Source organism: Manduca sexta, chromosome 25 (assembly GCF_014839805.1).
Source record: "Manduca sexta isolate Smith_Timp_Sample1 chromosome 25, JHU_Msex_v1.0, whole genome shotgun sequence".
Taxonomy (NCBI): domain Eukaryota; kingdom Metazoa; phylum Arthropoda; class Insecta; order Lepidoptera; family Sphingidae; genus Manduca; species Manduca sexta.
In genome coordinates this window covers 15,619,188-15,645,992 of record NC_051139.1, presented here as the reverse complement: position 1 = coordinate 15,645,992, position 26,805 = coordinate 15,619,188, and the positions used below count along the sequence as shown (strand labels likewise).

The 26,805-nt window shown below is 33.8% G+C and overlaps 1 protein-coding gene across 1 annotated transcript; it reads right to left on the bottom strand.

Annotated features, from left to right (window-relative positions):
• Nucleotides 1-5,660: 5,660 nt before the first annotated feature.
• LOC115448483 (acetylcholine receptor subunit alpha-type acr-16) lies at nucleotides 5,661-26,345 on the bottom strand. The gene is made up of 8 exons (XM_030175934.2): nucleotides 25,129-26,345; nucleotides 22,125-22,200; nucleotides 21,668-21,862; nucleotides 18,935-19,021; nucleotides 15,261-15,370; nucleotides 14,723-14,949; nucleotides 12,734-12,949; nucleotides 5,661-12,287 (listed from the first exon to the last, which is right to left on the bottom strand). The coding sequence occupies exons 1-8, from the start codon at nucleotides 25,162-25,164 to the stop codon at nucleotides 12,203-12,205; spliced, it is 1,032 nt and encodes a 343-aa protein (XP_030031794.2). The 5' UTR covers nucleotides 25,165-26,345; the 3' UTR covers nucleotides 5,661-12,202.
• Between the last annotated feature and the right edge of the window lie 460 nt (nucleotides 26,346-26,805).

Genomic DNA, 26,805 nt, shown 5'->3' with positions numbered 1-26,805 from the left:
CCGCGGTACGTCAATGAAACTGCCCGATTTGCATAATTCGCAACGAGAAGAAACTACGTAAATTCTGGCAAAATGCGAGTTAGACAGTTTCATTTTCTGATGCTTTGTGTTTTAAAGTTGCTTACGAGTCAGTGGTATCTTCAAAGGAAGTCAATTATAATAAAATATTTAGCTTTTATAATTATTATAACCTGAAAATTATCACAATTTTTCATTTTGCACCTATGTCGTCTGCGTGATTAATAAAGATTTATATATATTATATTAATAAGACTATGTACTGAATAATATTTTTAGCGTATTTCAAAAGGACTTTTGTCAATAAATATTTCAGATTATTACAATATTTTTAAATCAATGGGTTTCAATCACCATCGTATCTCAGTTAAACACCTTGACTCAGTTTAAAAGATCGGCTCGTCGGGGGTCCCGCGGGATCGATACGCACCCTGCCGTCGCTCCCCCTGATAACCTGGCTATCGGGAACACAATATTTAGGTTACGAGGTGCAGGTTTCAATTGCTTTGTTTTATTTTGTTATAAATCTAGTTAGCAACACCAGAATTTCTTGCCCGTTCTTCTCTGGTAAGAAATGCTTTCCGAACTGGTAGTAGAGTTAATATTGACGGTATCTCAATAATGTATAAACATTTTACAGGTTCAAATAAATTATTTCATTTCATTTCATATCAGCACCATAGACTGTTCTTCTCACCATAAATACCTCTGTCCCATGGTACTTTAGATATAATCAAAGGACCTAATAATTCAAGTGGTCCAATGAGATAACACACGCTCGGATAAGAGTCCTCTGCCACAAAATCACCACTTTAGAAAACAAATGGGCTTTTAGATAATTTTTGGAAATATATGTACGTTTTTTAAAAATGATATTTTTCATTGATAAGCATATTTTGGTAGCAGTTTATGAAATAATATTCATAATAGCATTAGAATATAGTATATTAAAATCTAGATATATTAACTTGCGTACCAAATTAATATAATGCCTAGAGTTTTAAATCGACGTTTCACGACTGGCTTTGTAACAAGACTCTGAATCCAGCCACCGAAATTTTTGGCAGTTTTAAAAAAAATCTGTTTTACCTTTAAAATCGATAACATAAAATTTCCTTTGTTATGAGTCTGCAGATAGATAATCAGTTCATTTCTCAAATCGCAACCTTCATAGTATATTAACACTAAATTCCCAATAACATACGAGTAAAGACATTAAACATTATAGTTAGTTATAGACTAGACAACAAGAGCAAATTTGTGCTCAAAAAGTATTCAAATAAGACAGCGACTTATTACCAATTGGTAATTGAAATGCGACAAAATGTCACAGCGTCCTTAGACAGATACGCTAATAAGCTCATTAAAAACATCCAATTCACAATATGGAAGAAATATAAAGTACTTTTCTTTGTTTTATTGATATTTTTCGGTCGATTGTGTAACCATGGACGCAAAATTTTTGTACAACAATCTTCCTAATGCCCGCTCTATGTATTCTTAGAACTCTTCGCATACGAACAATGAAAACTAAATTTCATTTTTGAACGTGGCAGGGGCGGGCTGAACCACTTGTCTCGCTATCTAGACATATTTGAATTTTGAAACCCTAATTGAAATTTAAATTTTGGACTGGATTCAGTGAGACTGGAAATCTGTTGCTGCGAGAGTGATTTTTGAATTTAAACTCGGCTCTCGTGGTCTGCTACGGCATTTTCAGCCATGGGGATAAGTGGCATTAAACTATATTACGCTTGGATGGCAGGGGTAGGCAGAGAATATGGATCGTAATTTTGCAAGGTTCTAAGGACTACTTTCGTTAATTTTTCTTTCTATATGTTTCTCATGCAGCCAGTTAAGGGTAATTAATAAAAAATAATATAATGGGACATTGTGTTGTGACTTGTGGTACATTAAACTCCAATACTTGGCAAATTTTGAGCTGTAACTATGTATGAGACTTCATTCTTAGTAATAAACGTCCTCACAGTGGAAGACCGCGATATTTTTTTATTTCTCCGTACCTGCCAACCCGAGCTGGCTTCTTCGTTTTACCATGTGCTGTTACCACATACATATAATATTGCGTAGCTTCAACCATTTACGTCGCACACGCAACGGAAGCTCTAAAAAGGAATAAACTTGCCTCTTTTTTGCAACATTTTTCGTTGATGTTCCGCTCCTATTGGTCATAGCGTGAAGTTATAGCCTATAGCCTCCTCCATAAATGGGATATCCTACACTCAAATAATTTTTCCATTCGAACTAGTAAATACTGAGATCATCGCATTCAAACAAACAAACTCTTTGGCTTTATATAATAGTACCTACGTCGATTTGATGATATAAATTTCCCTAAGCACATCTATTTCATTGCATGTGTATTAATTTAGAATGCTCGGATATTATGAGACTTACCATCAGATAAAAGCATTTTATGCCTTATAGACAGCTTAATAGGAGCGTCTAGCATTCACTTATCAGTATAATTATTGAAGCTTCTGAATATATTCTGAATTCTTCACAAACATGAACAAAACTTGAACTCAAAGTCCCAGCCAATTTCAAGAAAAACAACAAGCCTATGAAAAAACACGATTCCGTGATGTCTCCGTTCATTAACTTCTCAATTTGTCAGCCGTCGGCAGTAGGCGAGGCTTTAAAAATGCCACTCTCGGGTGCCTTTCAAAACAGATTAGGCAGGTCAAACGCTCGGAGCGACGGGTCAATGGAAACCGTCTGTAATCTCGGATGCTCCGTTACAGACTTGCCATTGGGACGGATAAACGTCTATTGCAAACAATGATCTGACGTCGAGATCATCTGTGTTCTTCGATCGGATTTCTTTCTATTTGAAAATATAGATGCTGGCTTTCGTACTTCGAGATAATTAATATCTATAATCTTAGAAACACATTTATTTTATAATTTTTTCTGAATTTAGCAATAACTTCATTCATGTAGACTGTGTTTAACCTAACTTATATTCAACTCGCTTTAAAGCCCTATATGTCAAACATATTCATGTATTTGACTCATGAAACATTTCGTAGAAAAGAAAGGCAAATAGACGGTATGAAAAATGTTGTACCTTTCCGACTAAATTGACATAATAACTTGGACAGTAACCTTTACCACTTACCTATTATTGTAGGTAGCAGTGGCAAAGGGTCTTTAAAACTCGATTCCTACCGGGTTCCCATTTTGTACAATTGATGTATGAACTAATGATCATTAGAAGATTTGCAGACTGCATTAATGAAAATGTTGTTTCAGGTTCTCATTCGGAAAATTTCACCTTTAGCCACTGGTAGGTAGTAGGTACTTAATACTATTGCTTTTGAAACCGGTCAATGGTCTGCATCTCAGTAGATATGTCATTTATAAACATGTACTATATTAAAACAGAAGGGTGAAATATAAATTATAACAACTTAGTCGTCATAATTTATTTGCCGTATAGCGTTCCACCTCTTACAAGTGCCCACAATTCAATGTCTCCTAAAATGAATACCTCGGGTATATACCTAGTCTTGCCATAAATATTGTAATAAAGAAAAAAGAAAATTGTTAACTGCAAATAACATTTATTACTTTTACAGTGTGTCAGTTTAATACATAAATATAAAACAATTAAAAATATAAAAAGCTTATTCGAAGTGGTCTCCATTGGCTGCAATACAGTCCTTTAAACGATGAGGCCAGTTATCAATAGAAGCACGCACTCTTTCCATGGGAAAATTCTTCACTGCCAATCGTATAGATTGTTTTAGGGACTCCAAATTATCATGGCGTTTAGAGCAAGCTGTACTCTCTAAAACTGACCACAAATCATAATCCAGCGGATTAAGATCGGGACTAGACGACGGCCAGTCTTCAGCTCTGATGAAGTCCGAAACGTTCGATTCCAACCAAGACTGCGTGGACCGAGCTTTATGACCCGGCGCCGAGTCTTGCTGGAAGGACCATACTTGGTTATTGAACATGGTGATGTTAAGGGGCTTAACTACCTTCTCAAGAATGGTATCTTGATACACTTGTGCCGATGTTTTGATACCTTTTTCACAAAAATATGGCTCAGTCACTCCTTCATAGCTAACACCCCACCAAACCATCACTGAAGTCGGATAATGTCCACGTTGCACTCTGTCGACTAATTGGGAAGCTTCCTTAGAGCTTTGAGCATAAATACGGTCATTTTGTTTGTTAAAATGTTGCTCAATTGTAAAAATTTTCTCATCCGTAAACAAAATTTTTCTGTGACCTCCCTTTGCGTACCGCTTCAGTAGTTGTTTCGATTTTACCACCCTATTCTTCTTTAAATTATCAGTTAAGAAATGGCCAGTGCGTCTCTTATAGGCTGCAAGTCCTAAGTCATCTTTTAAAATACGCGACATGGTTCTAGGTGCTATCTTCATTTCCCGAGATAAAATCTTTTGCTTTCGGACAGGATTTCTTCGAATTCTTTCCCTTACTGCTTTGACCACCTTTTTCGTACGAACACTACGTGGACGGCCAGATCTTTTTCTGTCACAAACAGAGGAGGTCTCATTGTACCTATTAATAGCCCGGTACACAAACATTTTACTAATACCAAGTGTATGGAGAGTTTTAAAAATTGCATTTGGCTCCATACCTACTTTGTGTAATGCTATCACAGCGATTCGGTTCTCTTTATCACCCCACACCATTTTAATATCGCAAAATATTTTACAATGTATTGGCGCCAAAATGAGAAAACACAATGAACAATCGTATAAAAATGACAGATTCGAAATTCAAATGTAATATTTTTTTATAATTAAGTGTAACAGTATTTATGGCCAGACTAAGTATATTCGTAGATTTAATTTGTCCCCTTACAAGTGCACATAATAGAATGTTCCCTGAAATGTATGACTCGGGTATTTATATTCATAGATTTTATTTGTCATGTCACGAACAATCAATGGCGGTCCATAGATAATATTGATACTTCTGCTAGCTCAATTAAAAGTTGCGGCATTTCATCTTCGTGGCATGACTTTAGCTTGGCTTAACACATGGCTGACTTTGCATAGCATGTGCTGTGCTGTTACAATATACATGAATATATATTGTGTAATGAACTATGCAGTTGAAAACAGATACAACAGGCCGGCATAATTATATCGACTGGCAAGGAACGAGAGGTCAATTGATGCTCTATCTGGATGCTACCTTTATCAAGTGCAATACAATCACTTTTCTTTTCATTAATTAAGTTTGAGGACAAAGTAAGTAAAAGTAAATCTAGACAAAGCTCGCTCTGAACCTAATGAAGTTTAGCGCTCATTTGTGTGTAAATTGAGAGTTCTTTTTCGGTCCCAAGTCTGTTATTGAGGTAAAATGTAGGCCATCTAACCATATCTAATCTCTTCAAGTTCTAGAAAATATTTCTTCTTGTGGTGTCTTCTTTTTGATTTTTTTAAACAAATTTGTGACCTTTCTTTATGAGAATAGGGTCCATATTCTTTGTAAATATGGGATGCAACACTTCAAATAAAACAACATCATATTATAAATCAGATTGCTTTAATTTATTTTATAATTTTATACAAATCGAATACTACTTACGATAGTCAATTTTAACGAATAAACATTTTTTATCCGTTCGCGTTTTTATTTTACAAATTTACCTTTGTATTTTATTTTATTATTATAGTTTTCATCTATTATAAAAACCTCCATAGGGGCTTTCGTTATAAACTTACATTACACTCGGCTGTATTTAATTTTGCAGTCGTATATAATTGTCCATTTTTATTAATTTAATTAAATTTAATTAATTATTCCATTAATGGTTAAGCCACAGGAACACAATGTGGAGCATCACGTGCGAAAGAGATAGAAAATAAATATACAATGAGTGAAAGAGTAAGCTGGCATGTTTAAATTATGAACTTATTTAATGAACTTAGTCCGCCATCCATATTATTTATAACATATTTTTAAACGTAGACTGTACACATAAAACTATAGTAGATATAATGTATTTAAATACAATGTAACGTAATTCTTTATACCTTTATAAGAAATGATAATAAAATAACAATACACTCATACAACAGGACAAGGTAAATATTGTAATCTATTCCAGAATTCAGTTTAAATAAAATTTTCCATGTTATTATATTTTATAAACACTTTTTTATATTGTAACAACTGTAGTTTTCAAATACATATTTGTCTATGGATGGAAGACCAACGGTCATTAGTACGCGCCATTTCTCTATGTCAGCGCCATTTTGTATTTGCCATCATTCGTAAATCATACAGCCAATTTAAATACAATTTTTTTTTTAAATAATTGGCTGAAAATCTATGGCGCATACATTGGCTTACTCTGTCTGAAATAATAATAAATATAATATGACAGAAGCACTCTTGAGGCAATGTTGTGATATTCAAAATGTACTACAAAGCGATCGTGATGAAAGTTTTATGTTTATAGACTTTTCTTGACGAATAACGAATGAAAAAATATATTTTATGTTGACTGACATTATGAATAGAAAGATATTTTAGTATCTAAAAAAGTTACTAAAATTTATTTTGCTGTTTCAAGTATAGCAAAGATTTTACATTTATTTTACACGTTGAATATTATCACTGCTCACGGTTTAAAAGAGAATTATATATACAAGTGAATACCAAAACGAAACAATGTTGAAGAAATTTACTTTCAAATAAATAACAATCGCAGCCGTCAAGAAAAGTGACAATTTGAAATTTCGCGATAGTTTTAAAACGTCTCAAAGTCTTACATCATAATAAATTTTAAACTTGAAGATGAAAAAATGGAAATTATTTTTTAAAATCTTAAATTACATAGCGTTCAGAAGTAGAAATGTACATGTGAGTCCAAAATACCTGTTTCACGATTAAAGCATTAGTTTCTGTTGTGCAGTATGCTGGTGTGTTTGTATGGCATATGGTTTAAAAATTACATAAATTGAACTGAAGAGTTGGTCCTTCGAGCCCGACAACGGAACCCTGTTATTTATCAATTTTTATCTTTAATTTTTTAATAATCCATTACAATCAGTTTAAAATTTAAATTGATTTCTATTTGATTCTTGCAGCCAAGTTTGTTATTTGTTTTTCAGTATCTCGAGACGTCCCATTTCATATATTTCATCAAATATATTTATCATTGAACCACATAAAATACCTCAGAAAAATTTTAGCGTGAAATCAGCAAAACACTAAGTAATTCTAAAATAATTTCTAACTGTAATTCCAGGACCAATTTTGTCGAAATATTTTAAATCTAACCACTTGCAGACCACTAAAAAACAATTCAATTAAAACTTTAGCAAATCTAGATCACGCGAGATATAACCTCAAAATGTCTTCGTGAGAAGTCAATGGACCGCCGCCCGCGAACATTTGAAGATCATAAGAGCGCATCTGCTATCGATTAGAAATAGAGGGCGACGCACTCTTCAATGGCTTCGACTTTGCTCAATTTAGAGTATAGAAATTTAAACAAAGAATAATTTTTTGTAACGCCGAAAACAAAGAGTTTTTAATAAACATGAAACCAATGCATATTTAAAAACAGAATTGGCTATTTATTTTCCTAAACATTTAAAAATGGAATAAGCGCTTTTGCTAGAAATTAGATTCATTTTTTATTCGATTTTAGAAATTCGTGATATGCTTAGGTATTAGGATCAGAAAGAAAGATTTTTCAGAGCCGTGAAATGCGCGCGGCTTAGGACATAATCAGATACTGCCATTTGCGGTTGCTGGGACACAACCTTATTACACCCTACAAATTTAATTAATTAAAATGAATTAGAATAAAACAAAAAATAACACGTTATTGTAAAATTACACTATTATTCGATAACTATTTAAGTCACCACTTCCACCATGTGCAAAGCATATTGCTTTATAAAAAACGCACAACAAAGCGTGTTACAAGAATGTTTTTAATAGCAGCAAACCATACAAATAAGTAATTTTTAAAGTTCGAGTTAAAAACTTTATATGCCATACAAACATTTAAAAATAATTACACGTATATAAATATAAGTACTTGATAATATAATGCAATTCGGAAATTGTGTTAGGAATGAAATACAAAATTATATTTACACATTTAAAAATCACGAAAATATCAAAAAATTATCCGCATAATAATTTTTACACTAAAAGACGGAGAGAAAATTATTTATCACGATATTTTCAGCACAATAAAACACATTTTATGTCCATTATTGGGAGCTTTCACTTTCAAAAGCTATTTATTGGTCCTGGCTAGTAAATTGATGGATTGCCGATTATTAAAAAGCATTTCAAAAGACTGGCCACTAAGTTAAAGAGAAACACATCAATTTAAAAATAGAATCCTGTGAATTTTTAAATGAAAAATACAAGTAAGTAAATATTAATTTCTCCACAGCTCAAATATTGTTCAAACATTTTATGATATTTTCGTGATAACGTTTCGTAGACTTTGTAAAAATTTCGTAGTTTTTAAAAAGTACAATTAGTATGGAAATTTGATGACCTACAAGTGCACTGAAATATGGATTAAACAGACCAAAAATAACATGAGATCATCGCTTCAGTTCATTTTGTACGTTTATTCTAACCCGGTCCCGAGCAGGCGATTTTATTTTTATCCCATTTTTAATAATTATATTATACTACTCGTTTTTAATTGTATATTTTTATATTAAAATCGATCCATCACCGCGGCCCTTACATTTCACAACCTTTTATTTTTTTAATAAAATAAGTGCTTTTAAAATTGGCTGATTGAGCTGCGGTGACGCACCGACGGAGCAACATACGCGTTAACAATGTCCCTAGTTCGTTTATTCATTTTTTACAATAAAATCCAACTTTATTTAAACCCTATAATTCAACTTAATTAGATATTTATAAACCCTATTTTTGGCACTAACAAACCTAATTAAATGTTGGATTAATAGGCGAAGTCGGTTACGACGACTTATCGAATGAAAATCTGAATCGATTTGAGAGCTCCATTATCCATATCGATTATTGTCTGCGCACTAGGGTTTGCGCCGCTCAGTGTTAGTTACACATAAAGAAATGTGGACTGTTATTAAGGCGCTCAATATACTAGAACCGCTCATAGTACTCGCCAAATGACTGTACTTAATTTTTATTACTTTTCACACTATATTTGTCCCGAACAGTTTTAAATGTCGCAATTGCTGATTTTAGCGGAAAAATTATCGCCTTTCGTCATAACCGATCCGCCATTTATATTTTGAAATATACAATAGGGTTCAAAAGTAATCAACAATTGATAAAATATTTAAAAAAACAACGTGAGATCAACCAAGTCCTGCACAAGTACCGTACGGTACTAATAAACAACAATAAAATAACTTGCGAAATTAAAACATTTGATAAATTCTATTTTATGTTGGTCGAGCGGCTGTTGTTCATTGACAGGCTAAGTCGACGATTGGTAATGTTAGCTAACTGCATTAGACGGAAACGAAAATTAGCTGGATATAGCTAGGAATTTTGATTTCAAATTTAAATTAATTTGACTTCATAGTCAACAAACAAAACTTTATTAAATTAGATCATATAGTGTCAATATCTAATCAAGAAAACTAATAATTCGATTAGTCGTCCAACAAAACTGCCGCTCTCCCGTAGGTAACACGACTAATATCTTAAAACGACGCTCTTACTCGAGTAGTTATCGCAATTCCTAATAATTCCTTAAGCTACATTGAAAATACGCTTTTCAATTCGTACACCAAAAATTCATTTACACAAGATATTCGAAATATTAAAAATAAAAATAGAAAAGGACACACATAGATCGTTTAAAACTATCATTATTTAGTGAGCTTTCTTACTTTATTCTAATTCAAAGGGACACGACAATAACTAGGCTATGACGACATCTATAAGAGAAATCGAGGAACGAATATAGATAAAGATTTGAATTATTTTTAATTTAAATAATCTATACATACAAAACTGTGGCAGAGTCGCATCTCGGACTGTCTGTGAAATATTTTGACATAACGTTTTGTTATAGTTTATAAGCATTGTCCGTAGTTAATTAGCGAAAGAAATCGCTATGTGTCTTATAATTGTCGTTAATATGTGATTGAGTGTGTTGGAGTGTTTCGTTTTGAAGATAAGCATCATTAAGCGTGCGAAGTCACGGTAGAAACTAGTGTATCTATAACTAGATGCTACAGTAGTGCTAAGTTCGTTTGTCACTCACTGTCCCGTTAACATAAATCTGATCTCGACCGCCATATTGACTTAACCTCACTTTTAAAACTTTCCAGAATATTCGTTCGAACTCACAACGCCATTTTTAATGAAAACTATCTCGAGAGACACGTCTTAATAGCATTTTTAAATTGCAATGATTTCTAAAACGATGCTTAAGATTGGGTGATCTAAGTGAAGAATCGAGTCTTTTTTTCAATTTATAAATTTTTTCTCCTAATTTATATACATGATATTCTGTATGTACATACTTATAATATACGGTTATATTGATATTTCAGCGGCGTTGTATATTTTGGCTATGCGTTAACTGTATATGTGTAAAACAACTAGATATAATCTATCATTAACAGTGTGATAAAAGAAAACTACTCGAATACCTCAAATTTATTTCCGATTATTAATAGTATCGATTTTTCATATCGATTCTTTATCGAATTTGTTTTTTAACAAATTTTAACGCATTTTACGTCTACATTTTAATTGTTATTCATTAATTTTAAAGTTCAGTATAAGGACACAACCTTCCTATTATTTTGGTTCCATTTATATTGTTGATTCTTTTATCAATTCCACTAGTTAACAATTCCTGAATAAGTCGAGTTTCGAGCGTTTTCTACTACGATTGTTTAACTAAAGACACTCGTTTCGATTGCGAATTATTTCATTGGTCTTTTGTATCGATTATAAAAGAAAAAGATTATGAATAGCTGTAACATTCAATTAGTTTATTAAATATTTATTGCAGTATAACAGTGATATATATTTCATAAAATCGAGATGAACAATTAATTTAACAGCAAAACTAATTTGATTAATAAATATTAACAATATTGGCCTATTTACTAATATTGGAGGGCATTAACTTTATTGCAATAATATTTCGTATCCACATACGATGCCGTGTGTGGAAATATCGACGTTTAATCGATTTCAAACATAATCGATACAAAAGACCATCGATACGCAACGTTTATCGAATAGGTCCTTCTTATAGTAAACTATTATGTCGCTACCATTACTTGATCCTTTATGTTATGTACACCATACTTAATATAATGACCATGATCCCTCTTTTTACTAAGGATACCATCCGAACGCGATTGCATATAAATTTCCCTTCAATCCTTACATATTGTTTCGATAAACTTCGAGCAGTTTTATTAAGATCAATAAAAGAAAGTACTTAAGGTTTGACATTAAGATGACACTAAAAACGTTTCTCATTCACGTGGCAGTGAAAGTTTTTTATGTGACTTGTCCAAAATTTTTCGGTTAAAAAACTATTTTTATAGAAACATGACATTGTTCAATTACATTAAAAATTATATCGAAATAAAATGAAAGAATTGAGGACATTGTGGTTTTAACTTTTAGGTATCTCGGCTCAAAACATAGATTTCTTTAACAAAATTCCCGCGTCGACAAACTAACGTCGCCGGAGTTTTCATTAATCTGTCTTGTCGCCGAACACCGGATTTGGCAAACGCAATGACATCATACCGGCGAATGACAAACGATCACACAACCTCTCGACCTTAATAAAACTCTCGATAACATCGATCATTCGTTACATCCGAGTCGATTAAAATCTTCCACGAAGCCTAATTTAAAATGAAAATATTAATCTCGTTTTTTAATTTAATATTAATATTATTTATTTAACAAATTACACTCGTCAACATTTATCTGTATAACGTACATAAACATCACAATTTATTTATAATACTGGACTTAACTACGTTTTTAATTATTACATTTACCGTCTTTGGACTTAGGGTTGGTGTGCACACGCGCGCTGGCGCTTGAGTACACCCACTCAAGTGCAGACGTGTGCGTTTGAACCACGTATTTAAATGATTATAATTATGGTCGTCTAATATTAGTTCTCTCTTTGGTGCGGACGTGAGTCCGGCGCTCACTGCACGATGATATGCGGCGCTGACAGCAGCACGGCGACCGTCGCCACGATTGTGAACAGTGTGAACACGAACAGGCAAAACCTGCAAGTGACAACCCTCAGTGCTCTGCTACATCGCTAGGGTTTCTACAACTTAAACTATGATTCATGAGGTGTGCAACTTAAATCATTTTAATAGAATAAATGAGATGGAAATAAAATCATATCTCAACACTCGAATATCATTAGGCAAGTATAATTACCATACCAGACCCATTAATAACATCAGAAATTTTACGAATCTATTAAACTTAAAGAGCAAACGCGTTATTCTATTTCCATCAATGTCATATCTGAATATTATAATGGGTTACGTATTAAGTTGCGTTCTCATCAGTCATGAAAATGCATTTTTTTATTACAATTGTATACCGTAGAATGATAAGCGATATGATGGTTTATAAACAGTAGCAAAATCAAAATAAAAAGGTACTGCATAGTAATAATCGATATAACCTTATTGAAAACCTTACGATATGATTAACTGACCTGTCAACAACCATCGCTGCGAACTTCCAGTCGCTAATCAGTTCAGCCTCCTCATCAGCCTTCTTCATCCTGGCTGTAATGAACTGAAGCTCCCTCAGGATCAGGTGGAGCTCCCGGTGGTGCCCCAGGCCGCCGCCCACGTCCTCCATCGTAGACGGACGGACGAACGAACGGCGAAAATCCGTGCGGAATATTGAACACCTGGTTGGAGAGAGTCTGTCAAGAGGTTACACAAGTACTTTCATGGAAAACATTTGCTTCTGTCTTATAGAACATAATAATTTGTTTAATCCTACTAATATTATAAATGCGAAAGTTTGTGAGGATGTATGTTTGTTCCTCTTTCACGAAAAAACTACTGAACGGATTTGGATGAAAATTTACAGTAATATTGGTTATACATCAGAATAACACAAAGGCTACAATTTATAATGATTTTGTGTAATTTGGTCATAATATAACGATACATATCAAGTAAGTCGAAAAAAAATTATCCCGGAAAACTCCTTCACGCGGGCGAAGCCGCGAGCAAAAGCTAGTAATTAATAACTTCGGAAGCTTACTGAAGTAAAATATATATCATTGGTGGAAACCTTCATTAATTTAATTCTATTTCTCATTGCAATACTATCCGCTACGACTAATCAGGTTTTAATTAAAATACAATAATTAGAACTTGAATGTGTTTTAATATATTTTTTTCTCTGAAAATTTATCTGTATCGAAGCATAATAGGTAATTAACCATTATTTTGTACCAATGCTTAGAAATACGCTCATTGCAGAAAACTAAAAAGCCCTAATATTAGCACTACTAAAAACACCAGAATCCACTTAATCAGAGAATCCAAGAACCCTTTCTAAAGTAATTGACTATCACCTCATAAAACCAGCATTGAAACACGTACTAACAATAAAAATACATAGAACGAATGGCCTAAATACAAGTACATTTATGAGATGAAGACGCCCTTGAGCCAGTTCTAGGCTGCATGCCTCGCCTTGACCTGTTGCTGATAAGAAAGAATAGGAACCAGGGTATTTATGTCGAAAGCTTTATTCTGCTATTAGTGTTAGATGTGTAGACTCGTCTTTATCACATCATGGGACTGAATACACTTTTGCTGGTGGTAGGATATATTTTATATCTACTCGGATAGCGACCACTGTACACGAGGAGTTAAAACCCATATGTCCACGTAAGTGTGTGGCATCCCGGAATCAGCATGTGTAAACCGGTTCAAACAGGCCGGCAAAATTGTATCTATTGTCGAGGGGTAATCATCTCTCGTCAGTTGACATTCTTTTGGCGGTTCCTCCACTTACTATCAGGTACAGTAGAGTCACTTTGGCGTGGACATTTAAAAAAACGGTGGAAACTCGGTGCTTTGGTTTTGTACCCCTTAGTGAATAAACGCATGATGTGTATTATTTTGTTTCTTAGTTTCCATTAATCTTCTGGTATTCATTATAGAGTACAATTTCGATTACTATTGAGTGCTTGTATTATATTGAAATCTGCCTCTTGTATTAATATAGCTGATAAAATATTTTATCCCCAATAAATAAAATGTATCGACATTTTCAATAATTCTGTATTGCACAGAAAAGCTCGCTGTAAATGAATACATATTGGTAAAGATATGATTGAAAAGCAAACGCAAAATGTATACTTATATGATAATAATTTAATATCATAATCAGTAAAATATTAAAATATTTTTATAGTTATGATCCGATGTATTAGCTACATAATATGCCGTTTTTGCTACGCCTAGAGCGGTATAGTAACAACATCATCTTGTAACTTCTCCTATCATCTCATAGAGAAGTTGATTGAAAAACAACACTACTGTTTGATTGGTCAGCTCACTCGGTTTAGAATGTTTTTATTTTGTGTTCATTGGCTTTTTAATGCTTGTCCTCGTCTACGATAAATAGATCTTGACTGATTTAAATAAGTAAAATACATTATCGAAAATCTCCTTACCCCGGTCCCAGATTCCCCGTAGACGCCGTGCTGTTCGGCGGCGGCGGCGCGTGTCTGAAGTCATCGTCGATGTCCAGCACGTTCGCCAGCAGGGACTTGGACGAGCGCTCCTTCAGTTCCAGCTCCCGCATCCTCGACGACATGATGATCGTCTTCCGCGTGATCTTCTTCCCCGGCCTCGACATCCGCAGCACCCACGGCAGCCATTGTAGGAACACTGTTTTTATCTGTTGTAAAATTTTGATTGTAACTTATCCCCATCTAGTATCAATAGTTATTTGAGTAAAAGAATTTTAGCTAGACAAAGAATGTATCGTCTTAAAGGCAATATTTTTGCAACTGTTTTTTTAGCCTATCACGCTCTGTAAAACACATTTTAAATGGGATATCTAAGTCATACCCTACGGTTTAGTCACGTAATTAACTACCTACTTTTTCATGTCATGCGTTGTTTAAACTGATCTCGTAAAATTACAATCTGTCTTTACACCTAAAACTGTGTATAAAGTTGAAAATAACAATATCACCACACACTCACCCACTGCGGCATCTCGTGTATGTCGGCGGTGCGATGGTGGTAGTTGAGGACCACGACCGTCAGCACCACCGACGATGCCACCATGAACATGATGCAGTTGAAGTACGTGCCTGTCATACAATACCACTGCTTCACGCTTTGTCGTAAAGCACATTTTGCGAAAGCACGCGACGCCATTCATTACGTTACAGATTTGGTGTTTGTATGAACTCGTTTTTGCTTGTGCGACGCTGTTACGTACGCGTGCAAACACTTGTAAAGGATATTGCTTATACAAGTTTTCAAATAATCGTGATACATTCCGCAACATCCTAGTCTCTAAGGAATTTGAGCAAAAACAAACCCACACGCGTTAATCGGTAAACGCTTTAAGCATAAATATTCCAAAAAAATATACTGACGTAAACAAAAGGTCATACACGTAGCAGTGGACGCACAACTATCCCACAGATTTACTGATAAATTTAATCGTGTATAGATATTTCACAAAGCGGAACGTACAGGGTAATCCATACCAGATTAAATTAACAGTTATAAATCGTTAAGACAATTAGTTCAACCGCCACGACGTCTATAACCCGTCTAAGTCATATATGGAATAACCTCAATAAATATGGAATTACTGAGTTCTTATATAGCAAAAAGGTGCATAGATCTTCGAATTACACAGAATAAATTGACTGCCACGTCTATACGCTCTAAAATCTTTTACCTTTCCACTATATTCGAAGCTTTCGCACGTGGGTACATGCTCTGCATTTATCGAGATATTTCGTAACATAATTACTTACATGGCGCCGCGTGTCGCAAATGCTAACAAATACTGTTAACGCTAAAGGATCTACAGTGCTTCTAAGGATGGTCGAACAAAACATAAATATAAGGAGAAAATTAGGTACTTGATTTATATTATATTTATGAAATATATTTTATGGTTGCTAATTAAAGTCGACACAGACAGCCACATGCATTTTAAATGAGCATGCAACGCGTCTAATTTACATTTAGATGAAATTTATGCGTTGTATTTCATCGTTTGTAAATTATGTTACATATTTTTAAGGTTTCATGGAATTGCAATGAATATGATTTGTGATTTCATTGTGTTTATTGATCTAGGTCCCGTATACAAATTAGATGTCGAAATTATACTTTGAATCTATTATAATTTGATCATGGATACAAATTCTGAAAAACGAGAAATGACATCAAATTGATAACAAAGCCTTGCTTTTATTATTATATTGATTTTATTAGAATTGTAATAATGAAATTGAAGAATGTTTGCTTCTATTAAAGTTACTCTTTAACGGATTTTTTTTGTTTCATTTTTTAATATACTATATTGTCAATAGGAATATTTCATTATAATTAACACGATTATAGCAAAAAGTATTATAATTACAGATTGTTTCCAAAAAAATACAATAAATTATACTATAAATCACAAGGTATTCTACATTTTTTGTTGGTATAAATAAAATATACACAAGTACTTATATTCATTCCAATAATCACCAAACAATTTAATCACTAATTTATATTGATTACAAAATGTGATTATTTAACAACGTAGTCAAAGGAATGACATTTATAAAATATAAAGCAAGCAAACGGCGGCACATTAGAGCGATTTAATCAAAAGAACTTAATACAAAGAAAACAAATTGTAAACAAGTAAAGCAGTAAGCTTCAAACTGGAAGTTTGAACTAGTTAGGTCTGCAGTTCGCTAATCGAGTCACTCCTTTGACAACGCCAAGTAAAGTTTAAAGGTTGTCAGTAATTGGTAACAGACCACACAGAGAGATCCGAAGTTCACGAGATACTTGGAGGCTGGACTCTGACTACCCGCATCCACTTTGTTGCTTAAAACCGTTGTTTAACTTTAAGATCCTTCAAACTACAGGCAATCACCTATTTAAAAAGCTCGTTTAATCAGGAGAGTTGTGCTTTATTTTGTATCGTTTAATTTATTTTAGATCATGCCAAAGTAAAATCTGACGTCAGTAGTCACATAAACACTACGGCATTTTCGGAGGCCAATCGAAAAATAAATCGGACAAAATAATCTCATAAAATTTTCAATGAAATGAACAAGGAACAAAATTATTTTTAAACATTACAAGAAGATCGGATGCCAGTTAAGGATACCATCAGAAATTGTATGTTCAGCGTCTAAGGATTTGACTAGCTCGTATGAGTGCAGTAATTCTAGCTGAAGTGTCGACAGAACCGGCAAGAGCTGTAAAGCATAGAGTAGTCCCTAGAGATGCCGAGACTCTAAAATGCAAGTCGAAAACAGAAAAAAGTACAAATCTATGGTCTCGTTTAAATAAATTTAAAATCAAGCAATCGCAACTATTTAGATCTTTGTTAGTTTGGTGTCGCGGACGGCCGGAGAAATATTTTGGACACAATCTCCGTTGCTCTTGAAAATATTCCTCTAAGCGCATCCTGTGTTTACAAATCTAGTCATGTATGTTTATTATTTGCTCAGTTATTTAATACTTTGGTTGCAAACGACATTTCTCACCTATTAGCGGGATCGCCTCTGAGGTTTTTGTGATAACATGTCCCACCAATAGAGAGAAAACTGTTTGCGACAGGAGGATTGTAACACCTGCAAAGATCAATATAATATTCTATGAAAAACAAAAAGTTTCTATGTTCCAACCTACGGGTCATCGTGTACATCCAGTACTCGTCATGGGCATGATGCCGTGTCGGTGTGCTGAGTCGGTTCGGGGCTCAAGTTAAATCATAAACAAAACATAACGGATAATCATGCAAACTATTTAAATACAAATATTATCTCTGGCTTTTATATTGTTTTTTAAGAAGGGTATTATTTAATTATTAACGCTACACCACCCTCCAAGTATCCACAAGTTAGTAATACACGAGACGGAGAACTTGTTTTCAAACAAAAACATTCAAATTTGACACGAAAACCCAAAAGTGTACACCATGGAATCGATTACGTATGAAACAAAAGAATCACATATTCCTAAAAATTAAAAACACGAATCACATTTAATATTATAAAATAACTCGACTTACCTTCGGATCCACCAGATTAACAAAAAACCTTGTAAAATGAGTAAAATGCATGCCATGCCACTTAAATCGGAAATAAGTCTGCTTGTATTCAAAACCATTTGTGTGTTCAAGTATATCAACCAAAATAATGAATAATCAATTCATTAAGCTAAAGCAAAGATCCACGAAATCGATTCCAGGATTTCTTATCCAAATTTAATTATGAGTATTAAGTACTAGAAACAATTACGACTTCAAGCTTCAATTACTTGACTTTGTTTAACTAATTGAATCGCTCACAATAAAGCGAAGCATTTATTTTACAATCACAATCAATATGTATGACCAATAATCCTTTAAGAGTATAATGAAAGCTAATGATACCACTCAGAAGCTATTTAAGCTTGCAAATTTCATCATGATGTAATTAACGTACATAATTTACTCCTTGTAATGTTTTAAAACAATTCTTAATTAGATGTATATTTTAATAAAACGAACAACAAAAACGAAATATTGATAGAAAAATATGTGAACGAAACAAAATCAAAAGGACATAATGATCGTGAAGAGAAAACAAATGGAGCGAAGCGGGATGGAGCAAAACGGTCGGGGCTAGGTGTGGACAGTGTACCTAACAGGGGGATAGCGTCGGAGACCTGCGGCAGGGTCTCTGCCACCAGGTTGAGGAACACCGTCAGCGATAGAAGAATAGTGACTCCTGCAATCAAACACAATGTTAACACCCCTACCAGCCCTCACCCGACCGAGTACACAACTCTTCTAATCTTCTCCTACATGTCCAGGGCTTTATACAACATCGCTGGATGATGATCGTGATGATGCTACACCAAATTACTCACCACTTGCCTCTACATCGGATCTTTGGGGTACTAAGACAACACATATTAACAGTCATACCACATTCTAGACAATCTAATATTTATAGAGTGCACGCTGCTTCCTCACTAAAAGTATGAATTTTATCTGACACCTGCACGTCCGGCAAGCAACGAATGAAACTCTTTGAAACATTCAGTAGCACGTGAAACGCGGCCGTGTGCTTTGTGTGAACTTTCATAAAAGATGGACATGCATCAAGAATTATATTTTGCTTTGTACAAATTTTTATCAGGCATAAAAATTCTGTGTGCGAATTTTAATTTGCTTAATGCATCTGGATTAACTTTATCTCTTCCATTTTGAGCATAATTATGTTATTAAGGTTAAATTAATTTCTACAAATTATTATTTTTTATACATTATCAAGATTCGTCAGATCTATTTTTCTGGAAGCAGCGTGCGTATAAGTTCGGTGTCCTAGAGGGCGATACCTATGAGAGGCACTGCGTCCGATGTCGAGGGCATCTTTTCAGCGACCAGGTTCAGAAACACGGTCAACGACAACAATATCGTCACACCTGCCGACACCAGCCAAATTGTTATGCTGGCCCTTTTTAATGTTTTAATAGGTATCCTTTTAGGGTCATAGTAAGCAATTTATTTAAAAAATTGATAAAAATTTAATGCCACTAAAGACACTTATATCTTCAATCACATGATTGAGTTATCGAATAACTTACTTATATGTTGGTATAATACTTACAATTATAAATTGCCCTTATACTTGTCATCTATTACTAAGGAAGCTATTCTCTAAATATCGCAATCATTTTCTATTCATAAAAAGTATACTTCAAAGAATATATTATCGCGCAGATTTAAAATTTTTAAAGGTTTCAATGTAAAATCTTTTACCAATAGAAATACTTCAAACGGAAACTACGTTTTTCAACTCTAATTAATTCCATACAAGGCTTCAGTGAAAAGAAATGTCCCGATAAAAGCTAATACAAAATTTTCAAACAGTTAAGTCAGATCTCAACTTCGAGAACCGTCCGCGCAATTAAAACCGGAACTTATATTTAAATTATTTCTAGAACAAAAAGGAATGTCAAAGACTTCGCGGAACGGTCCAAGTCGGAACAAGACATTATTGATGGCTGGATGATAATGCCTACATCGTAGATTGGCTGTTAAAGTAAAGTGTGTTCCGGAAAGCCGTATTTGAGCATTGTGGCCTCATTAAAGATAATTAAATTGTAAAAGCGGTAATTGTGGCCAGCTACTTTGTAACAAATTGCGACTGCCGGAGAAATGACGTCTCTTTGGTGATAAAAATTACTACTCGAAACGGCATTCGGAGCTCCTGAACTAAATTGAAGTCTGTTATGAGATCTTAGAGAATAAGGAACGTGCTCTCTGTGTCATAAGGACAAATTATGTTCCTAACAAACTCTCGAAATTTAATCTAGAAAATAAATTAGTGCGTAATGTAAACCCTGAACCTATTTATGTTTAGAAATCTTTCTGAAGCGTTCAAAGATTTATTGCTTCAAATATTATACTCTCTATTAATTTGTAACTTTTTAAATAAAGTTTCGACTAAATAACAAACCATCTAAGCAACTTTAAAAAAATATATTTACTTGTTCAAATGCTAACGAGCCTCATATAGAAAGAAGTACGAGCAACTGACTGCTTGCACTCACTCGAAAGACGACAAAGAACATTAAGCGTTTCAAAGGAAAGCATTAAAGAAAACAATTCTTACATCTCGTTAGAAACAAACTATGCACAACTAAATCACAGTATCCCGTTTTCTTTAAATGATTTGTTGCATAAAAGTTTGTATTTCACGAACATTATTATTCATTCAATATATCTATTATAGTTTGAAGGTTTGATCTCAGCTGCCTCGTTCTGGAAAATTGAATATAATCCAGTAGCGCTAAGCTATAGCCCCTGATGTATCGTTTGGGAATAACCTGAAATCGCCCTAAGTTCTCTCGTGTGACTCTAAATTCTCCAAATTCTACTTATGTGGACCACTTTTGAATATTATAAATTTATAATCTATGTTTATTCTTTGATCCGGTAAAGCATTTCTTTATAACATAATATCAAAGAAAAATATTTTATAGCTTCCTCAATCTTTATATGATTATCCTCAATACGCTCTCTAATTTGATGCCCAAAATATTGTTTCTCGTTATTTGAATATCAAAATATTAAATATATAATTTACACTTTCAAAACAGAATATCTAATTTGGCATTACTTATTCTTGTACTCTGTTTACTTATTCTTCTTTGGATTCTGTATCTGATATTGGCCTCCATATTATGCATATTGGCACTTTAATTCATTATTAGCTCGACTCAGAGTCGAGCGCAAAGAACTCGTCATAATATTGAATCCAAAATATAAATTGAAAAATAAATATGTTCCTTTAGCTATCCCCATCAGAAAATAGTATATCCCAAATTACAACATCGATATAAATTACAAAAGAACGGATACTGACCGAGTGTGAGTTTCTCCCCGGAGTCGGGAGGCAGTGTGAACCCGAGCAGTGCCATCGAGGATATGAGCACGCACGGCACTATCAGGTTGAAGAAGTAATACAACGTTCTTCTCCTGATCATGATGGTGAACGTGACGTCTACGTACGGCTCCGGACAGCACGCGTACGTTATCGTGTTCTTTTTGCCCGGCATTCCTGCGGAGAGATTTGTTGTGAATGATCTTGTTGATTGTTCTTGTGTTCACTCGTTGAACGTTAATGATATAGGAGATTGAATTATTCCATTGTTAAATGTTCAATACAGACAACTGATATTTAGATTTTATAACAAAGTAATGTACCATAGACAAGTCATTATGTTCGAAATATACAACATTTTGTAAAACTATTTCGACAACTTCAGGTCTTATATTGAGCTCATTAAAATCTTAAAAAGTATTAATAAATATCGACTCACCTATTAAGTACCACTCTCCATTCGTGATGAAGTCAGACAGATCACCGCCAGCCTCATCTTTTAGCACCAGATCCAGCTGCCAGGGAAACACAGTCAAACCTCATACAATACAAGCAGCCGGACTAACAGTACCATACTAGGAAGTCATGCAACCGCCTCATGCCGTCATCATACAGACCGACAGGGAAACGTGAGAGACTTAAGAGTGCAGGGTAACAGGGGAAGGAATGCATCATGCTATGTAGAAAGAAGATAGAAAAATTAAGAACTGCCATACGGATTACGCTTCTTTATTAACAATCAGGTGCATATAGCAATACCGCTGATGAACACCAATTTAACAATCGTTGAATTGTTATCGATGAAATTTTGACAGACCGGTGTTGCTATATAAACATTTAAAAGCGGAAACTCGTAACCAATCCTTTGCTTACAAATTTAATTAAATCCTATAGTGTGTTAAGTGAATTCTGCCATTGTCAGTCGGTTTATATTCAGTGTATTTGCGTTTGGCAGCAGACGAATCCTCATTTGGAGGGTCCCTTGTAGTGATTTCGACAATGTCACTCATCTCACGCCGGATGTCTTATGCCTAAACATTTCCTTTTCTATTACGTCATTCTTAAATTATATTTTGCTACAAAATGGAAATATATTTTTCTTATCACCACTGTTATGAACCAGGATTAAAAGCCTAATTTAATAATTTGCAAGCAAAGGATTTTCATTTCACAACACATTTTCAAACACACGTTTTCATTCATGATTGACATTTATTACATTCAATTGATAAAAATCTTTACACTACTAAATGAAGAAAAAGGGTGCATTATACCTATCTCTATTTTACTCGGCTAATAGGTAGAGACAACATAACAAGTGGGTCACATAATCCTAAGTTATCACTGCAACTACTATACAAATTTATATCTTGGCTTCGTTGAAGTTACTAGTTCAATTTGGTCCATTCATTTCCTCGGAATAATCGCATCACACCCCTGTATTCCAAATTATAACGTCAATAAGTACTGCATACATTATGACACGGCCTTTACAGATAACAAGGATGAACACCGTCTAAGTATTGGCTCCACAAACCACTTTAAAGGTGTTGGAGTGTGTGCAAGTTTAGAACTTCTAAGCTAACTAACAGTCACTGGGAACAAACATCTGTTACCATTTAACTACAGCTCGGTTTACCGTAAGTACTCGGAAACGAAATTCCAAATGTAAACCACTTTGTTAAAAGTCTAACTAGTAAATTAGTACTCATTAGACGAATGAGAATTACATCGGTTACAGTTAAATTTTGGATTCAGTTATAGCCTTATATAATAGACAAAATTATTCAACTCCAACTATGAAGTTAGATGAAGTCAGTAATAAACGAGAGGATCTTACCGTAGGTAACAAGGACCAACTGTGATAGAGTGAGGAATTATTCAGCCAACATTCAGCGGGTGGAGTGGTTTAAGGAATTTATAATAAGTCTCGCGGGCGTGCTGGAACGCGTGGAGGGTGACTGCGCTTGTGGCGAATGTGGGATATTTAACCTGCACGTGAAGCCAAATTTCGGATAAAATTCTATCCATGAAGTTTTTATATCGAATAATGTCAAATAGTTTCTTATTAAGCGAACATTTAAAAATTAATATGAAACATTCTGACTAATAAAATATAAATTGAAAGAGACAAATACACTGAAAACGGTACTGCTTTATGTTTTTCTATAATATATAACGAGGAAGATAGAACATTCTCTTTTTGAACCACCCAACATCTACAAACACTCGTATACCTATATGAACTACTTTCTAATCTAATCCTAGACTAGGTTTAACTAAGTCTATCCTGGGAACCTGAACGTGTGGTTAACTAAGACACGAGAAGCTCCAGTCCCCAATGCGATGAAACTTAAAGTAGTTATTGTATTAACTGCCGTAACTTAGCAGTTTATTTATAAGATAAGTTACGAATTAGGTATTTAAGAGAGTACAATAATTTTTAAGTATATTTTCGATCTCAAGTGATTGATAAATTTTTCTCTAGGCTAGTAGTAATGCTATCGTGCAATTATATCTAACTAAATTCAAGAATAAACAAATCGTATGTGACCATGCCATCTCTTCTAAAACTAGTAAAAAACATAATATACAATTCAAGCGTCACAAGAAAAGGCTAATTTTTAATACAAAATTATATTTGGAGTAGATGTTATATCGAATTACTTTAACACTTTACCTAAATCAGTAATGGACAACTATGTACACGTAACTAAAAAATATGCAACTGAAACTAAACATATTGAGTTTTGACATCATTTTAAAAATAAAACAAACCATAATGCTACAACGTGAAAAAACGTGCTAAACAAAATCATATAAGCGCAGAAGTAATTTTCACACGAAATGTGCGAACTTTTGGATTAGAAATTACTTTCGCGCTGGTTCATGCTCAACTATAAATACTAGACTCAAATGCGTCTTAAGGCGCATCCGTATGGCAGTACAGAAGTAAAGTTTGTGACTATATTTTTCCTTTGAGTGCTTCATGTGTTGCGCCATGCAAAATAGTACATACAAAACTTTTGGGATAGTAAAAGATATCCTTCTGGTTTTCTCACATGGTTCCCTTGATTCCCCCTACTCCTAACGCCCTAGCTTAAACGATTTATATCTATTCTTAAATTAATCGATACATAGCTGCTGTTATATGAAAATTTATTAAAAAAATGTAAAAAGTTAACTGTCATGAACATTTGAAACATGCTTTCCAGGTCGCGTGGAATACTTTTTACCAACTCTTGACGCTTTCTAATCGACCTCAAAAATTATCGATTGACTGGTAAAGTATCGATTCTAACCAATAAATTAAATATCATTAAATTTCCAACACTATTTTGAAATCGATTTTAAAAACTTGTAAAAGAGGTGGCAAAACGAATCCCACAATTTCACATACCAGCAGCTAATTGTAATAAAATCTATCCGAAGCTATGCTATACCTGATTGCCATCGTAAGTCCAGCTACCGAACTTCATGTCACAGTGTTGGTCGTCGAAGGGAAACCACGTGATGTCTATCTTGCATGTGCTCTTGAAAATGCCCGGGGGCACGTACAGGCAACTGCCGTTGTTTCTGACCACCACGTTGGTTTGGTATGTCCCGTCAAAACCTTCGTCAGCACTATGGTACCAATAAAAAACTCGTCAACATCTTCATCCTCAACATCGACTACGTCATCCGAATAATCGACTACCGATCGTCCGAGTGTTCCATTTTTAAAAATGCGAAGTATTTAAACTTGACAAGCCAGTTTAGTTTTGAGTTCGAAATGAAACTTTCTGACAGCGAAATATGTTTCAAATTTGAAATACGCTCGCCGTCCTCGACGGACAGTTGGCATTCCAAAAACTTTGCTACCGATTTAAATACGGTGCTCCAAAAACGATGCCATAGATTAATTAACAAGGAAAATTTACAGTAACAAATAACTCGAACAAACTGACCCTTCTCAAATCCATAGCTAACAAATGTTGCCTGGAACGACATTCTGATCAGAAATTTGATTAAAACTTCTCTAAAGCGTTCGTAATAAATATTTAAACTAAAAACTCTTTTTATTTATTATTTTAACGTTTAAAAAGCATCAGTGTAAGGCAACGATGAAAGAAAAATAGCGTTTAGTGATAATCTGTTGTTTATTGGTTTATGGAAGAGATTATGTCGACATTTATAGTTTAAGTTTATCTAAGTCAAAGCGGCTTTAAAGCGTTTATTTATTGTATTTAGTGCTTCGGATTCATCTGGGACTAAGTTAATACTAAGCTGTTATTGATGAAATAGATTTCATCACTAACAGCGCGACATCATCTTCTCGTCTAACCAGACTGCGGCATTCGCCCTTTCATTGTTGGTAACATTGAAAGAATGAAGTGTTGCCAGTTACAAAGTTTGACAGACGAGATGATGACAGTGGTGTTTCAAATCAGCGACTAGCGTGCCATGTACGTTTATATTTTTATTTTATGCGGTGGCAACACTAGTAGGAGTTATATTCCACGCGAACGATTGTTACTTAAGGCTGAACGTAAAATTTAAAAAAAAATGAAGTACCAATCGTCACATTCGGGCGTATCTCCTACTGTGTTGTCACGATATCTGAAAATGGCTATTATGTACATTATTTTAATTATTAAAAAAGAAAAAAAAATGCAAATAAAATGAGGTGCTGACAAATAAAAATCGTTTTATTTTTTCGTTTATTTGTTATTGATTTTAAAGTAAAAAAAATTAAGTAAAGCATATTAAATGTATTATCGAGAAAAAAAAGAAAATAAATTTAATAATAGTTGATGAATTAAGAAATGTGTGGATCGTAAATACATTATAAATATATTATTTAATTTTAAATATATAATTTTTATACAACTACAGACGACAGCAACTCGTCTGATGATAAGCATCAATTCGTCTTACAGTAGCCATATCATAATATTACCGAGAAATATGAAGTATAAAGTAAATTCATTATTGAAATTTAAATGTATTATTAATTTAAAAACACGCTACTGCAATGCTTTCGTCTTTCTAAGACTTTTGACATTGTAGTGTATTAATTTTGACAACTACACTCAATAAAATTTTATTTCATTTAAAATATCAGACATCTGACATTTATT

Bases quoted from the DNA above. Each gene is read 5' to 3' on its own strand.
- LOC115448483 (XM_030175934.2), bottom strand. From the start codon at position 25,164: ATGAAGTTCGGTAGCTGGACTTACGATGGCAATCAG. The intron at 14,950-15,260 runs GTGAGTGTGTGG...ATTTTACAACAG, and splicing joins TACACGAGATGCCGCAGTGG to ATAAAAACAGTGTTCCTACA. The intron at 12,950-14,722 runs GTAAGGAGATTT...ACCTCTTGACAG, and splicing joins ACGGGGAATCTGGGACCGGG to ACTCTCTCCAACCAGGTGTT.